At 48.3% G+C, this 12179-nt stretch overlaps 1 protein-coding gene and 1 long non-coding RNA gene across 4 annotated transcripts in view; one reads left to right on the top strand and one right to left on the bottom strand.

Annotated features, from left to right (window-relative positions):
* Positions 1–6480, bottom strand: part of LOC116183733 (uncharacterized) — a 186131-nt gene extending 179651 nt beyond the window's left edge. Inside the window, exons 1-2 of one of the 3 annotated variants that reach the window (XR_013340160.1) lie at positions 6254–6480; positions 5759–5874 (exon numbers count right to left, since the gene is read on the bottom strand). This is a non-coding gene — a long non-coding RNA (uncharacterized LOC116183733). The other 2 variants (XR_013340162.1, XR_004148413.2) reach the window with 2 other exon arrangements.
* Positions 6481–7729: 1249 nt separating this feature from the next.
* On the top strand, positions 7730–10571 carry FOXG1 (forkhead box G1). The gene has a single exon (XM_021539324.3). The coding sequence runs from the start codon at positions 8205–8207 to the stop codon at positions 9582–9584; it is 1380 nt and encodes a 459-aa protein (XP_021394999.1). The 5' UTR covers positions 7730–8204; the 3' UTR covers positions 9585–10571.
* The last annotated feature ends 1608 nt before the right edge of the window (positions 10572–12179 follow it).

Genomic DNA, 12179 nt, shown 5'->3' with positions numbered 1-12179 from the left:
TCTGCAATATTCTGCTAGAAGACAGATGAAAATTACTTATTTGTTGGAGTTTCCGTAGCTACGGCATGATTTCATTATTTGGTGGCGTGTATAGCTCGATTATAATAAAGATTGTTTTCTAAAAACTCCTAGGAAACAAAACCTCAGTGTGTGTGAGCGCCTATGCAAGTGCCTCATCTAAAAGATTGAGAGAAGAAACCACACCAGGGGGATGCATTCCAGGAGAAATCTTTCTATGTTTTTCGTCTCCGCATTGTCAATGCCGGGAGAGTCTGTCTGCAGCCACTTCATTTTCTTGGTCATATTATTAGCGAGGCAAAACTGCAAGCCCCAGGCTTTAGCGAGGCATGGTCCGTGCTCGGTGGGAGGGACACAAATGGGATTTAACTTGTTGCCAGTCATTTTTGTGTGTTTGTTTGTTTGTGCTGGTACTTTAAAAGCGAAACAAATTCCAGAAACAAAGCGGGGGGGAGGGGGAGGCCGGGGAGAGAGGGAGGAGGAAAACAAGCTGTATATAAAAGGCATATCATATTAAAATAATACATGGACACACCCACTGATATCAAGGGTACGATATCAGCCCTTCCCCAAGAAACTTATTTCTAAGTGGTAGCGGTTATAATCATCCAACAAGCCCCTCGCCATCACTCCCCCCTCCCTCCTCTAAAGAAAGGAAGAATGAAAGAAAGAAAGCATGGAGACCACCCTGCCCGACATAAAAAGTGTTCAGAATAAGCTACACAAAGAGGCAGATCCTGCGAGCCCTGCTTGTGCCAGGACACCAAGGAGCGGGCAGGGTCCGCTTCCCGAGCAGCCTCATTGGCGCTAGCGCCAGCCCCATCATCCCGACACCCGCCAAGCGCGGGTCCGGCCGCGAGCGAGGAGCGGCACCTCGCTCCGGCACCTCCTCACGCCTGAGCCCCGACACGGGGAAAGCCAACAGCATCGCTACTCCCAGGCTGCCGAACGCCTTCTCCTAGAGCGGCGCGCAGTCGACTGTGGCTTTCTTTGTACACCGGGCATTTCGCTGTGGTTACAAGGGGACCGGGGCGGGGAAGATAGAAAGATAGGGGAGAATGACGCGCTTTTGTAGGCCCCAAAATATGGATCTGCAGCTGACCCGGCCGAGTCCGAGAGCCCGCCGAGCCGGGGGCTGCGGCGGAGGCGCGGTGCGGGGACTGGGCCGCGGCGCACGGAGCAGCGGCGAGCGGGCAGCGGCGGGCGCGGCACGGCCAGGTAGGACGGGCGGATGGGCACCCCCGGGCACCGGCGCCCCCCCGCGCCCGGATGCCTTTGGCGGAGCGACGGAATGGGAACGGCGCTGGGAGAAAGAGACAGACCCTATCTCGCCTTCTGCTGAGGAAGGGGTGGAAGCCGGGGAGGGGGGGCGGGTGGAGCGGGGGAAAGGGCGTCTTTTCTCTCGAGTCACCGAAAAACTGCAAAGCCAGATTCGTGTGTCATTTGCCAAAGATTACGTTTATAGGAGGCTGAAGAGCTTTAGAACAACACCATGAAATTATACCAGCAACAGTTTCTTAGGAGTCAAAGAGCAGCTAGAGGTCTTCTTCAAGCACTACTTGGGGTTTGTTTTGTTGCTTTTCTTTTTTCTCCCCAGGTCTTTCTTTTCCCCCTGTATTTTATTTCACATTCTTTGCTTCAATATCACAACGCCGACAAAAGCACCGGCCTAGAACATTTTAACAGTAAACCCAACAGAAATAAAATTATGTCTTTAAATCTGGAGAACAGAACTAGGTTTTTAACTTTTACATTTCTCCCTTGCATTTTATTATAATCGTCTGCATAACGCTGTGGATAATTCTTAAAGGATATTTTATATTTTTGTTTGATTTCTGAATTAAGGAGAGCTTGTGTTACACAAGACAGACCTACTGCCTGTGCAGGTGTAATGGCTCTTTTCTGCACACCGGCATATTTTTTAAAAGCGATATATAGGATCTAAAAGCCCGCAGGTCTTCAAGTTGGCAGTGAGTATAAAAATATTCTGTTCTGAAAAATTCCGGCAGTGGCAGCTGAACACAATAAATCTAGTGGATGCTCTACACTCCCTAGATAGGCTTTCTGTGGATGGCATTCTATAGCTACAGGAATAAATAAATAAAATCTTCAGCTTTTAATTAAGGCGATTTAATTCAGACCTCTCCACTCAGCGTAGTCGCCGTGGGAAATGTATACTCCAATGTTTACCCGGATCTCTTTCTGTCACTATTCTGTCTTGTTTTACGCTTACGACATCAGCAAAGCTTTCTGGCCCCTACAGCCATTGTTTCCCATTTCGACGTTCTCCGTTGAACCTCTGCCCGCCCAAGAAACTCCCTAAAGTTCAACGGGAGGGAACTCAGTGCACTTAGTTTATTAATGTCATTGTTTTAAACTCTACCTCTCCCCTAGTTGCTCAGGCTTCTCCAAGGTATACAGTGCCCCGCTGGCGGTTCTTTTTGGTACAGTGCAGCCTCTCAAAAGATCATCGGATGGAGAAACTTAGCTCTTTTTGAAACATTTAAGTAACTGAGCAATTAGTTCTGAATGGGGTGGGGGGAGGGAAGACTAGAGAGCTTAAATGGGGGGGGGGGGGGGGGCAGGGGGGAGACACACAGTACAGCTAGCCCAAAAACAACAGGGATGTGTATGCATGGGAGGGAAACTTAAAAGGTTTGTATTTAAAGTGTGCTTGCAAGGTCTTCGGCACAATATGTGCTGCTCTCCTCAAAGGGGCACCGACTGCCAATAACCATTAGTCATCCAGTAAGGACCTTTCATTACAGATTTATCTTTAGGGGCATTTCCCAGAAGGGAACATAGCTGCGGATTTCAAACCCGGTCCAGTTCCAGTTACACAGTGCGTACCTGCTGCAATAGAAGGGAGAGATACTTACCAGAGTTTCGGGAACGCGCGGATAGCACCAAGGTCTCTGCAGTGCTCCTTTCCTCTGCGGAATACTATCTTGCATCCGAGGCAGTTCCCAGTCTATATTTGATATTAACAGCCTCAAATACGAGGCTCTCCCATAGACATTTTTTTCCAGGGTTTTCAAGCAAATTTCTCGGTGCCACAATGTTATGATGGAAGGATGCTGAAATGACAGGCCTTGTAGACGCTTGTCTTAATCATCGGCTTCTTAATTTAGTTTTAGTGCTGTGGTTTTGTGTGTGTGCGCGTGTGTGTCTGCGCTTGTGTGCGCGCAAGAGAAGCCTCTGACAACCTGCAGCTTCCTAATGACTGACGAGGCAGGGCTGCTGCAGCAAAGTAACACTTCCCTGGTGTGAAGACCTCTTACTGGGAAGTTTAGTTCACTACTGTTCTCGCAATCCTAATCGTATAACTTGTAACTAAAACCCATGGAAGAAGGATATAGCATGCTAAATAGACTAACTTCTAATCACTAGAAGCTGTTGAGGATTAACTGGAAGCTGGCTAGAGGCGGACACCTAAACTTAAATCTACAAATGCAGAGAGAAGTCTGGACCATTGAATGCTTCTTCCTCTCCCTCTTTGCCTCCATTCATCCATCCACCTTCAGTCCCATTCACCCCTCTTCAAAATGTTTGACTACCTCTCTCTCTTTGTTAGCGCACTGCTCCGTCCCCATTCGCCATGCCTTAGCAGCAGGATATCAGTATCTGCTGAGCAGTCCTTACCTTAATTGCCCAGGTAACCTGGAATAAATACGGCAAGCTTATAGTCAAGGGGGAATAGAATTATATAAGCGTACATGGAGGCATTTACTGTACCGAATATGATATTACTGATTGTTAAACCAAAGTGTCCGGACTCGTTTCATGGAAGCATGATGCCATCGAAGCGTGGTTACTAAATACCCTTTCTTCATGGCTGAAAAAAAAATCTCATTCATTTCTTAAGCTGTCAGTACATTTTAGCAGCTTAACCGCCTTGAAAAAGCCCGAGAGTACCGAGCCACTATACCCGTGTGAAGGGGGATTGAAGGCTGAAGCTGGGGCGGGGGGCGGTGCAAGGGAAGTACGCTATATGCATTAAGTGTACATTGGAGAGGGTGTTTTCTTCTTTTGGCCTTTAATTTTAAAACGAAATAAAAATAAAATTAAAAAAAAAAAAAAGTAGGGGGGAAGGCGTGGGCAGAAAAGTATGTGGTTGAAACATTATCCCTAAGAGTTATACCCAAGAGCTGCACGGAGATCGCTGCTGAATGGCACTTCAGCCAGGACGTTTCAGCTCAGCTATTCAGCCCCATCCTGACCCCGGAGTGGATACCCTCAGTCCATCCCCGCCGCTCGGTTCGGTGGATCCGCAGCCTCGTTGAACGTGCAGGTGAGGCATCATTAACACTCTGCAGAGAGCCGGCTCCCCTCTGCACACCCACCCGTATTTCACAGGGCTGGGGCTGTGTGCCTCCGTTCCACGCACAAGCTTCTATTCCAAACACTCCACAAACCCTGCCCTGTTAGAAAATGCTGCCATGAGGGGTTTTCTTAAGAGAATTCGGGTTTAGCCAGAGTTGAGCGGTCAAACCTGCTGTTCATACAGCGCCCCGATGCACAAAGGTACCACTGAAGTGGAGTCGTGTTCAGGGCAGAGCTCAGGAAGGAACTGGCATTAGAGTAAGACTCCTGCATTTCCAAAGTAAATAGTTTTATAAACGATGCCTTTTCTGCCAAAAAAAAAAAAAAAAACCAAACAAAAAAAAAAACTCGAAAGTTAAAGTCCAGTTATAATTGACGTGGCTTCTCTCACATATCTTTTTCTCTCCCGTAAACAATGAATTAATCTTCATGGACGTAAAAAGATATGTACTACATATTGGACAAACATTTCCTTTTTTGGTAGAACTGTATATTCACAGCATTAAAAAAATATATATATATAAATCCTAAGTTTGTGCACAGAGTTTTATTCCGCACCCATAACAAATGACCAAATGTTAAATCTAGATCGTCAAATGTTTTTAAAGTGTGCTTCTTGCAGTGTTAGCCTTTTGCTCGGAAATGCAAAAAAAGATAAAACTTCTATTTTCTTCCCTGCTACATTTTCATCGCTGATCACAACACAAAGTAAACTCAGCTTTGACCTAAGAAACACCTCAAGGCATTAAAATTTCAACAGGCAATGTCAGTGTTACATTAAACAAGAACTCCTCCAGTTCGCTACAGAGCTGGGATTTGAATAAAACGTTCAATGTTAACAAACAATACACACGTTTGGCACTTTGTGTATTAAATGGATCAAAGAGATTTGATAAGGCACAATACACCATTTGTACAGACCTGATTGAGTTAATATAATATCAGCAAATTTTACAACGAAATGAATCTGTTTCTTTTCTTTGTGTTTAAAACCACCACAGATTACAAATTTTAATGATCTGAAAATGTTTGGTATACAAAATCATGCTTATTTCAGTATTAGCAAAAACACAAGAAATTTTTCAACACAAACACCCAGCTGTGTCTATTTTAAAAGCAGTTCAATGACAGCTTGCACTTATGAGCATGCAATCAGCTAATTTCGCTTTTTTTTTCTTCTGTGTTAATCAACACTTTCCTTCCTGCATATCAGAGTACAAATAGTATAGTTACTCCACATCAGTAAATGTTTATGTAACCTGTCCTTTCTCAAGAATCTGGTTACACCGAATCATTACATGCTAGACCGAGTAGGAAAACGCACTGGGCCCAGCCACCCTAATGGGATCCTAGTGCACCATAATGACACATATTAGTTAATGATCATCATAATCATAATAATACGCAGGAAGCTTACCTTTCCTCTTACCCCTTGCTATGGTAAAGTCAGATAATATCCTCCTCATTGCACTCTTCGTCAAGAAATCCCATACATTGACTTCAGTGTTGAGAAACGAAATAATTATAAATTGTCTTGATAAAAAAAAAATACAAAACAAACAACCTGAATTTCTAAAAAAAAAAAAAAATCCAAACTAAACAACAAAGAAAAAAAGAGTGGTTGTTGATCATTAACTTGTGTGTGTGTGTGTCAGTAGCAACCTGTTATGAAATTGGTTAAATAAATACAATTGTGGTAAGGTCATTCGAGGTTAATCCAATGCCCAGAGTTCATGCCATCCCCAATTGCAATTGTTTATTACCGGTCCATTTTACTTGTCCTCGTTATTTACACTCTCTTTCCCACACTCGCTTTTCCTCCCTCCCTCGTACACAGACATACACAAACACATATATAAAACGCGCGTCTACACATCTGCACAGAACTACATTCATTGCATTGTGCTCTAACCTGAATTTCCTTGGGATAAGTTGTTTTAGCTGGGGTTGAGCTGCACGCATTGTTTCTACGGAGCATCTTTTCCTCCAGCACAAACGTGAAGCAGCTTAACGCGGTGCTAGAGGTTTACCACAGCTTTGGTCTGAATGCGATCAGCACGCTCTCTGTCCATTACATTTCCCCTTCTTTCCGAGTTAAGAAAGCTGCGCGATGTATTTCACTTTGTTTTCGCTTGTTTTTGGTTTTTTTTTTTTTTTTTTGTTCCCGTGTTGACAGTATAAACCGATATGGTGTGGACGATTAATACCCAACCCTTTGGTCCTGGCAAAGCGCAGCCGTAAACCCGAGCCTGTATCACCGCGTCTACTTGTGGAAAGCGGCGGTGCCAGACCCTTTCCCTCCCCAGGAGAACCCGGCCTGCTGCCGCCCGCCCTATCCCTTATCCCAGCAAAACTAAACCCCGCGGAACTCAGACCCCGTGGCCAGGCCCACGGGCCGGGCCGGCAGGAAACCGCAGTGTCGATTTCATGGGCTACCAACACCAACATTTATTTTGTACGCCCGTGCGCGGCCTGTGCGCTGGCTCGGTCAGCCCGGCAGCGCCGAGCAGGAGGCGGCCGCAGCCCGGCGCCGCGCGGGGGAAGCGCCGCCCGAGCGGCAGCGGCGCGGGGCTGAGGGGCGGGAAGCGCGAAGCCCGGCTCCGGCCTCGGTGACACGGGGCGAGAGCAGGGCAGGAGACGGGCCGCTCGCTCCCGAGCCGCCCAACTCACAGTCCGGAGAGCGGCGGGCACGGCCCGGGCGGCCCGGTCTTCCCCAGGCAGGCCGCGGGCAGCGGCGTCCGGGCCCCGGCCGCTGCCGCAGCCCGGGCGGGTCCCGCCGCCCGCGTCCCCTCCGGACGATTGTTTTGTTTTCTGCCTCGGCAAAATAACAAACAGAAATAGCCGGGCCTGGGAAAATAAATTCGCCGAGCGACTTCGGCGGGATCCGCGAAGTAGTACCTCCGCCGCCACCGATGTGCCACGACCGCTTCACCCACCCGGCCTCCCACCCCGCCTCCTTCGTCGCCAGAGGAAGGGGCAAAGCGGATCGTGGCAACTCGAGTCCGCCGGCGGAACCGGGGGAGCGGCCGGGCCGGGCCGGGCCCGCCGCGGCGGGACGGGCGCGGGTTGTTGGGCGCGGGGGGATTTGTGCTGGCGGCGGCGGCCGGGGGGGCACGGGGCGGGGGGCGCGCGCACCGCGCGGTGATGCGCCCCTGCGCCGGTATCCCTGCGCCGCGGGAGCCGCGGCGGCGGCGGGGGCGGGGCGCGCGGGGCGGGGCGGGGCGGGGCGGCGCGCCGCCATTGGCCGGCGGGCGGGCAGACGCGCGGGCACGCCGCCGGCCCTGATTGGGCGGCCGGTGGGAAAGGTTAAACCAAAAAATGTTTTACAGCCCCGGTGCGTGCCGGCAGCTCTGAAATTAATTGCGGCCGGGGCGGGCTGTATCGCCCGTCTGCCTCGCTCCGCGCCGGCCCGCGGCGGCTGCTGCTCCCTCCTGCCTCCCCCTGCGCTGCCGTGCCGGGGGAACCGGGCACCATGAAGTAGCTTTTTTTTTTTTTTTTTTGGTGTGTCTGTGTTTGTGTGTTGTTGCCTTTTTTTTTTTTTTTTCTCTTTAGGTTTCAGAAGGTTTTTTTCCTTTTCTACCTTTTTTTTATTTTTTTTCCTCCGCTCCGGCTCGGTTTGATTTTTCTCTGATCGGTGATTATTATTACCATTATTTTTTCCCTCCCCGGCGGTTCCTGTCCGTGCTACATGACTTGCCAGCGCTTGAGACTGCGGTCCAACTGCGCTGCCGCCGCCGCCGCCACCGCCGCCGGTGGTGCCGCCGCCGCCTCGGCCACCGCCACCGCTTCGGCCGCCGCCTCCGCCGCCGCCCCGCGCGCAGCTCCCTCAGCCGCCGCAACTTTCCCCCTCAGACTAGTGTGTGATGTTGGACATGGGAGATAGGAAGGAAGTGAAAATGCTGCCGAAATCCTCCTTTAGCATAAACAGCCTGGTGCCCGAAGCCGTCCAGAGCGACAACAACCACAGCAGCCACAGCCACCACAACAGCCACCACCCCCATCACCACCACCATCACCACCACCACCACCACCACCCGCCGCCGCAGCAGCCCCAGCGAGCGGCCGCAGCCGAGGAGGAGGACGAGGAGAAGGGGCAGCACCTCCTGCCGCCCCCCACCGCCACCGCCTCCGGCGCCCTGGAGGTGGCCAAGGCGGACATGCTGGCGGGCAAAGGCGAAGCGGGCGCGGCGGCGGCGGCGGCAGCGGAGCTGGAGGAGAAGGAGAAAGCGGCCGAGGAGAAGAAGGGGGCGGCGGAGGGGGCCAAGGACGGGGAGAGCGGGAAGGAGGGGGAGAAAAAGAACGGCAAGTACGAGAAGCCGCCGTTCAGCTACAACGCGCTCATCATGATGGCCATCCGGCAGAGCCCCGAGAAGCGCCTCACTCTCAATGGCATCTACGAGTTCATCATGAAGAACTTCCCATACTACCGGGAGAACAAGCAGGGCTGGCAGAACTCCATTCGGCACAACCTCTCGCTCAATAAGTGCTTCGTCAAGGTGCCCCGCCACTACGACGACCCGGGCAAAGGGAACTACTGGATGCTGGACCCCTCCAGCGACGACGTCTTCATCGGGGGCACCACCGGCAAGCTCCGCCGGCGCTCCACCACCTCTCGGGCCAAGCTGGCCTTTAAGCGGGGCGCCCGGCTCACCTCTACCGGACTGACATTCATGGATAGGGCAGGATCCTTGTACTGGCCTATGTCCCCCTTCCTCTCCCTGCACCACCCCCGGGCCAGCAGCACTTTGAGTTACAATGGGACCACGTCCGCCTACCCCAGCCACCCCATGCCCTACAGCTCAGTGTTGACTCAAAACTCCTTGGGAAACAACCACTCCTTTTCCACGTCTAATGGGTTAAGTGTTGATAGACTAGTCAATGGAGAGATACCTTATGCCACTCATCACCTCACAGCAGCAGCTCTGGCCGCCTCAGTGCCGTGTGGCTTGTCAGTTCCCTGCTCCGGCACCTATTCCCTAAATCCCTGCTCTGTAAATCTCCTAGCAGGACAGACGAGTTACTTTTTCCCCCATGTTCCTCACCCTTCAATGACTTCTCAAAGCAGCACTTCAATGACGGCCAGGGCAGCCTCCTCCTCCACGTCGCCACAGGCGCCCTCCACTCTCCCCTGTGAGTCCTTAAGACCTTCTTTGCCAAGTTTTACAACGGGACTTTCCGGAGGACTTTCTGATTATTTCACACATCAAAATCAGGGGTCTTCTTCAAACCCTTTAATACATTAACATCCATGGGATCAGACTGTAAGTGAACATTTTACACACATTTGCATTGTAAATGATAATTAAAAGGAAAAAAAAAGCAAAACAAAAAAGTCCAGGTATTTTTTATTAAGTCCCCCATTTTCTGTACGTTTGTTCAGTCTTTAGGGTTGTTTATTATTCCACCAAGGTGAGGAGTGTCAGCAAGGTGCAATGTGGGGAGATTGCATTGTAGACTATGAAGTTTGGAAGACAAAATTATAGTAGAATGTGTATCTAAATAGTGACTGCTTTTGCAATTTTTTTACTCAAATATGATAAGTCTATCACTAAAAGCCACCCGATTCTCCATGTTTGCAGTATTATAAGTTATCATGGATATGTCGGTGGGTGCAGACCGTGAAAGGAAAAAAAAAAACCAAATCAAACTACTAAATTTATGAAAACTATTAAAGAAACCTTAAAACATAATTTGTATTTAAGCAGAATTAATACTGAAAAATGCCCAAGATCTAGTTTTGGCCATTTATTATTTTATTTTTTTCTTTACCGAATTGCTTTTTTTTTTTTTCTTTTTTTGTTCATTTGTTTGTTTGTTTACTTTTAGACCAAAGATTGGGTTTTAGAAAATGCACTCAGTGTACGAAGTAATTTAAAAAACAGCAACATTATTTCAGTTTTCAGCACTGCCCGTTCAAATGAATCAGAAGGGGACAAAATTAATGATTGCCTTCAGTTTGTGTTGTGTATATTTTGATGTATGTGGTCACTAACAGGTCACCTTTATTTTTTTTCTAAATGTAGTGAAATGTTAATACCTATTGTACTTATAGGTAAACCTTGCAAATATGTAACCTGTGTTGCGCAAAAGCCGCATAAATTTGAGTGATTGTTAATGTCGTCTTAAAATTTCTTGATTGTGATACTGTGGTCATATGCCCGTGTTTGTCACTTACAAAAATGTTTACTATGAACACACAGAAATAAAAAAATAGGCTAAATTCATATATACTTGATAGTTTTTTTGTCTCTTTTATTAACCTTAATGTGGCAGAGGCTTTAAAGTTACAGTGAGATCAGAGTGCTGCTTATTGCACAGTCCACCATTTTTCACATGCTCCTTTCTTTCTCCCCCCGCCCCCTCCCATGCTGTCTTTAACTGCAGTATTTTCAAATGTAAAGGATCAAGGTATTTAGTCAATCACTACGGCCACTATTTTGATGTCCATTTTGGGGCAGAACTCTTATAAAATCTGCTTTAAAATTGTTAGTAGGAGGCAGGGTGTTTTACTAAAATCTGACTTAGGCTGAAAATGCTTAGCATTGCATATGTATGCAAATATACATGCATACGTATACAATTTAAGTATATAAGCACACGTTGGGAAAAAGGCCAAGGTGCATTATTCTATACGTACGTGTTCTTCCTGCAATCTCTGAAATGCATTCAAAGACTTACTGTACTGAAATAAATTAATTTCGTCTCTGATGATTCGAGATATATTAGCAAAGGATGTGTATGTGTGCGTATACACACACACATATCAGCTATAATATGATCGTTCGACCAAATTTAACCAGCTATGATATGTGTGTGTATAAAATATAACCCTTGTCTTAAAGGAGGGCTCTTCCGGAAGTGTCTAGGCTGTATGTATTTATGTACTTTCCGTGCTGCGGACACTTTGGCTTTAGGAATGGTGCAAGTAGCGGTATTTTTTGGCAGCCGGCTCTCCGCTGTGCCCCTCCGGCCGGGCGGGGGGGCAGGAGCCGAGCAGGGCGAGGTGAAGGCGCAGTCCACGGCAGGGAGGCAGGGCGCCGGGGCCTCACGTGACACCCCGCCTTGCATACCGATGTTTAAACGTTTTAGGGGGTAAAAACCACCAACCAACCAAACAAACAAACAAAAATAAATCAACAAATCAAACCTGTGTGGATGCACTTACATGTAAAGTTTTGAAAACTCGTCTCTTTTTCTCTCAGTGCCCGCTGAAGCCCAGTAATTCACGCGGGCGTCCCTAAGAAAGCTGCGTTGCCCGGAGAATCAATCTCTTAGTTTCGAGGGGGCAACGCTGCTAGTAATTTTAAGACGCATTTAATCCTCGAAAGAATTGGTGTCTTGATGAGTTTAGGGAAGCCTGTAAAGGCCACAACTCTTGAAAATAATTAGAAAACTTGTGCAAAAGGTTTAGGAACTAATTGGATCCCGCGGTGAGTCCGCAGAGGACAAGTTGTTCATTTGTTACGTTTGTAGCCCAAACTGAGCTCTGCAGCAGTGCAATAAAACGGCGACTGCTCACAATAGGCCGAATGAAAAATAATCTCTAGGTCGGAGATGTTATCGCAAACGCTTTAAAGAGCTTATCTTGGAAAGACAGAAAAGAGGAAGAAAAAGGAAAAAAAATGCCAGGGGGTGAATAATGAAGCAGTAGAAAATCTGAATTCTCGCAAACGTGTATTTGTCGTGCTGAAAGAATAAGGGGAGGAAGAGGGTATCTCCCGAAAATAAGTAATATATAAACAGATGCAAACAGATCTACAGGAAAGAGAGAGAAGTGAAAGGTTATGGATGAGAGATGGGACACCCTGCTTTGCACTGTGTGGGGGAGAAGGAGAGAA

Source organism: Lonchura striata, chromosome 6, assembly GCF_046129695.1.
Source record: "Lonchura striata isolate bLonStr1 chromosome 6, bLonStr1.mat, whole genome shotgun sequence".
NCBI classification, from domain to species: Eukaryota; Metazoa; Chordata; class Aves; order Passeriformes; family Estrildidae; genus Lonchura; species Lonchura striata.
The sequence above is the reverse complement of the archived record's forward strand: the minus strand, read 5'-3'. Positions and strand labels throughout refer to the sequence as shown.